At 44.0% G+C, this 4,550-nt stretch overlaps 1 protein-coding gene across 2 annotated transcripts in view; it reads right to left on the minus strand.

The window, feature by feature from the left end:
• The window catches only part of CTPS2 (CTP synthase 2), a 129,787-nt gene that overhangs the window by 27,406 nt on the left and 97,831 nt on the right, over positions 1 to 4,550 (minus strand). For both annotated transcript variants that reach the window (XM_027775459.1, XM_027775458.1), the window contains exon 14: positions 1,122 to 1,177. In XM_027775459.1, the coding sequence (XP_027631260.1) occupies positions 1,122 to 1,177 (56 nt within the window). The remainder of the gene's footprint in view (positions 1 to 1,121; positions 1,178 to 4,550) is intronic.

A 4,550-nucleotide genomic window follows, 5' to 3' on the forward strand; every position in this document is an offset into this window, starting at 1 on the left:
GAGCGCACATGCCCTATAGCAAAAACCTCTCCAAAAAAAAAAAAAAGAATTATTTTATTTAACTTTACTTATTTATTTATTTCAATTTGACCAGAGAGGAATAGAGTGAGAGAGAGAGAGGGAAAGTGAGAAAATAAGCCGATAGGTCTGGTACTTGAACTATGGTTGGCCACGTGGGAATCCAGCACCCCTAACCACCACACCACCTGCCAGCCTCTAAACTTTCTTATTCTTTAGGCTTATTTGAGCAAATAACAAGCAGGGATTTCTGTTCTTTACAACCAAAAGCACCATAACTGACACACAAGTAAATACTGATGTCGATGATGTGCATTTCTGGAAACCTATGCTTCTCCTATGGCAACAATCTCAACAATGAACTCTTCTTAGTCATGTGACACTAAGCCTCAAGCTCAATGTAAACTTCCAAAGAGGTCCCAAACCAAGAGTCCACCAAGTGATACCCAGGGGCGCATTCCTAAACTCAGAGGTACTTGGCTCCTTTTCCGAAGATTTAAGTCTCATTTTTCCCAAAGCTGGCAAGAGAATAAGGATAAGGAAAGATGACCTTATATTGGTCTTGGAGACAGCAGGTAGAGTAACACAGAACCCTGGTGTGCCCCATGTGTAGATACTTATAGATGTCTGCCTTCAGAAAGCCAAAAAGACTAGACCAGCAGATGCCATAATGTTTATGTCACTGGACTCCCACATAGTTGACCCACAGTTTGAGTCCTGGATCCAGTAGCTTAAAACTCATGCCAGACACATGTGTGTGTATGCCGAAGATCGCTGGAGGAGAATAGAGGAGAAGGAACTGCAGCGTGGTCATTCCCCTAAGAGGTGATTTCTTGCTTTCTGTCTCTCTGTCTCTCTATGTCTCTCTGGTGAGCACATGCACCCTATAGCAAAAATCTCTCTTAGAAAAAAAAAAAGAAAAGAAAGCCAAAAAGTATAGTGTTCCAGCCTCTTCTGGAAGTGAGAGACTATGGAATATGTGGCACAACTTCCCTGAGCCCTACAGATACCACCTCTGGATACCCAGAGGGCCCACTTATAATCACTGGGGTTTCCCTCACTGAGCATCCACATTCCATGGTAATTCAGCATGAAAGCCATACCTCATACCGATGTCTGTGCCTTTCTTCAATAAAAGGAACATTGCCATAAAGTTTCCCTGTAAAGACACAAGAGTGAAATTAATACTGGAGTAATTAGCTTTAGAAACACATCCAGGGCATAATTATGCATGGAGGGAGCCTCGCTAATCTCTACCAGTCTATCAGGAGTCTAAAGATGAACCAGACTCCATGTAGGAATCTAGATTCTCTTCTCTTCTGGTAAAGGACAGTGATAGCTTCTTGGAAACCATGAAACCATTCTCAAGTAAGCCATCACCACCAGGGAAGCTCACTGTGATGCAAATCCACCAGGGAATCCGGCAGGTCTGGCCTCCTTCAACACACCTGCCTGCAGGACTGACAGACTGTTAAATGCACAGCATTGCTTCAGTGCAGGTTCATAATAAGGCTCAGTTTACCAAAAAAGGAAACAAAACAGAGGGAAGGAAGGTGACTTGCCCCAAACCCCCCACTGCTGGACAACATAGTCATTCATGAGCTCAGGGCTCCTCACACCCAGCCCAGTGCTTTCTTCAATACCCCAGGCCTTCCGTATAGTCACACAGCACTAATCACATTAATCTATGTCCGACCTTAAAAATAAACCCATTCTTTGACCTTAAAATTCAACTGTTAAGAATTTACCCCAGAAAATAGAAATGAGAACAAAGATTTAACCACAAAGATGCGCACTGCCACATTATATAACAAACAACTAAATGAGTTGAGCATCAAGAACAAAAGCCTAGGGCTAGCCCCATAGTGCATCAGTTAAGTGCTGCATATAGGGAGCTGAATCCCATGTAAATTACCACTGTTTGAATCCATGCATATGTGTATGCATGCTCAAAATCCTGACAGGATGGAGAAATGAAGAAGGGATTGTAGCATGACCACCTCCCATTGTGGGGGATGCCTCTTTCTCTCTGACCAGTACACAGTGGTAGAGAGTTCTAGCAACTAAAGAAAAAGGAATGGGGAGTCAGCAGGTGATGTGGTGGATAAAGGCACTGGATTCCCACATGGCAGACCATGGTTTGAGTCCCAGATCGGGAGGCTTGCTTTCTCGCTTTCCCTTTCTCTCACTCTCTCTCTCCCTCATCAAATTAAAATAATAATAAAAAGATAATAAATGGAATTAAATAAATAATTCTTTAAAAAACAAAAAGGAAGACTAGTGGATTAAATGATAGTGCACCTGTACCAACAGCTGCTAACCAGCATTGTGTGGGTGAGGATCATCTGTGGAGCTGCTTAAACACACTCACATAGCTGAGGTACTGAGGCTCAGGGCATCATCTTGGGTGTAACCTATTTGGTAGCGGGCACAGTGATGAGTGAGATGCCCCAGTGTCAGGTGAACAGAAGTCAACCATCACTAAACACTCAAGAACAGCCCTACTAAAGCATGCAGAGAAGCAGGATGGCCCAAGGACAAGTGGGTTATGGCACTGGGGCAGTCTGAGAGCCAGTGAATACTCCATACCACCAGCTCTCAGGACACAGACCAGGCACACAGTCCGGGGACACAAAGACCTGCCAACAGTCTTGGAAGTCATCTTCGAGCTCCAGAAGATTCGGGAGCTGAGCTCAGTTCAATAGGCAGGGGATTATTAGACTCTTGAAGAACCCAGGAGGTTGAAATAGGATGTTTCAACCAGAAGAGACCAATAAATGCCTTGTGTCTCATTTGAGCTTTTGACTTGCATCAAGCAAAGGCAAATCAGTTGTATTTTCATATGACTCTTATGTGGGTCAATGATCACAACAGAACTTCTATTGCCATACAGACTGAGATCCCTGGCCATGATGATATGAATGATAGTAAATATTTAAAGTATATGTTTTAGAAAAAAAAGGGGAATAGAGTGGTAGAGTGGTGGTGAAGGCAGCTGGATCCCATGTGACCAACTGTGCAGTTCAAGTTCTGCACTTGGTGACATGAGTGACATTCTGGGCACATGTGTATGAGTACCCAAAATCCCAAAAGGAGAGAGAGATGAAGAAGAGATTGCGTGACTTTACCCCACATGGGGTGTGCTTTCTCAGTTTCTCTCCTTCCTTTGCCCCCCAGAAATACACACACCCTCTGGCAAAATTAAAAAAAGAGAGAGAGAGAGAAACAGACAGACAGAAAAAGAGAGAGGAATAGTGGGGGCAGGGAGCTCCTTTGAGAGACTCCTACATGCCACTGAGAGGAGGTCACTCGGGAAAGCCTTTGTATGAAAACAACTTTTGGGTCATAAGAACTAAATTAAAGGAAGGCCCAGTCATGGTGGCACAGGCAGTAGGGTACCACTGTGTGATCCTGGGGCCATATGGGAGACCCCAGGTTCAGATCCTGGATCACCATGTGTGCCTGTGATCCTGACTGTGGCAGAAGGGATTAAAGCATGGTAAGGTACCCTGTGGAGGGTACCTGTGTGTGTGTGTGTGTATCTCACTCATTCGATAAATAAATTAACTTTTTAAAGAGTTATTCTATTTTATTTTACTTATTATTTTTTTAATTGGTTATAGGGTACACGCACTCACCAGAGAAAGAGAGAGTAAAATTGAGAAAGCAAGCCACCAGGTCCGGGACTTGAACCATGGTCAGTCATGTGGGAGTCCAGCACCTTAATTGCTATGCCACCTACTGGCCCAATGAATAAACTTTTTAAAAATGTAATGAAAAAATGAGAAACAAAGCACAATAATACATAGTTGGGAAACATAGAACTATATATATCATCAGGAAGTTACAGGAAAGAAAGTTCAAGATCTGTATTTAACTTTGAGAGGATTCTAAGTCTCCCATGACCTCTGACTCTCTCATTGATCTTTTCTTCTTATAGTTCAAATTTTCTCTTCTGCTTCCTTTATTAAGAAAGGTAGCTTAGCAAATTGAATAATAGTGTCTGCCAATACAAACAGAGCTGGTGAAGGAAATGGCCCGGTCTCAAATTAGGACACTAGGAATTATATCTTAAATCATTGGGTCTAGCAGGATATAGTGTGAACTTTTTTTTTGGAGAGATTTTCACTGTAGGGCGCGTGCGCTCGCCAGACAGACAGAGAGAGACATAGAGACAGAAAGCGAGAAATCACCCCCCAGGGGGAATGGTCACGCCGCAATCCCTTCTCCTCCATCCTCCTCTCGGGATCTTGGGCACGCACGCACACGCGCCCGGCGTGAGTTTTTAAGCCACCGGGTCCAGGACACAAACCACGGTCGACTTCGTGGGAGTCCAGCGACATAGCCATTACGCTAACTGCTGGTTCCCTAGTGTGAACTTTTCAAACTGCCTAAGTGCTGCCTAGCTTAAGGTCAACTCTGCTCACTAAGGTACCTCAAAGGTGAATGGGAAGCAGGTGGGGAGGAGCAGGGTGATGGACCCAGATTGCCTGCATGCAATTCCACTACCGCCATCTTCCACTAATTCACCA

The sequence above is a fragment of the Tupaia chinensis genome, unplaced genomic scaffold (genome assembly GCF_000334495.1).
Source record: "Tupaia chinensis unplaced genomic scaffold, TupChi_1.0 Scaffold000567_1, whole genome shotgun sequence".
NCBI classification, from domain to species: domain Eukaryota; kingdom Metazoa; phylum Chordata; class Mammalia; order Scandentia; family Tupaiidae; genus Tupaia; species Tupaia belangeri.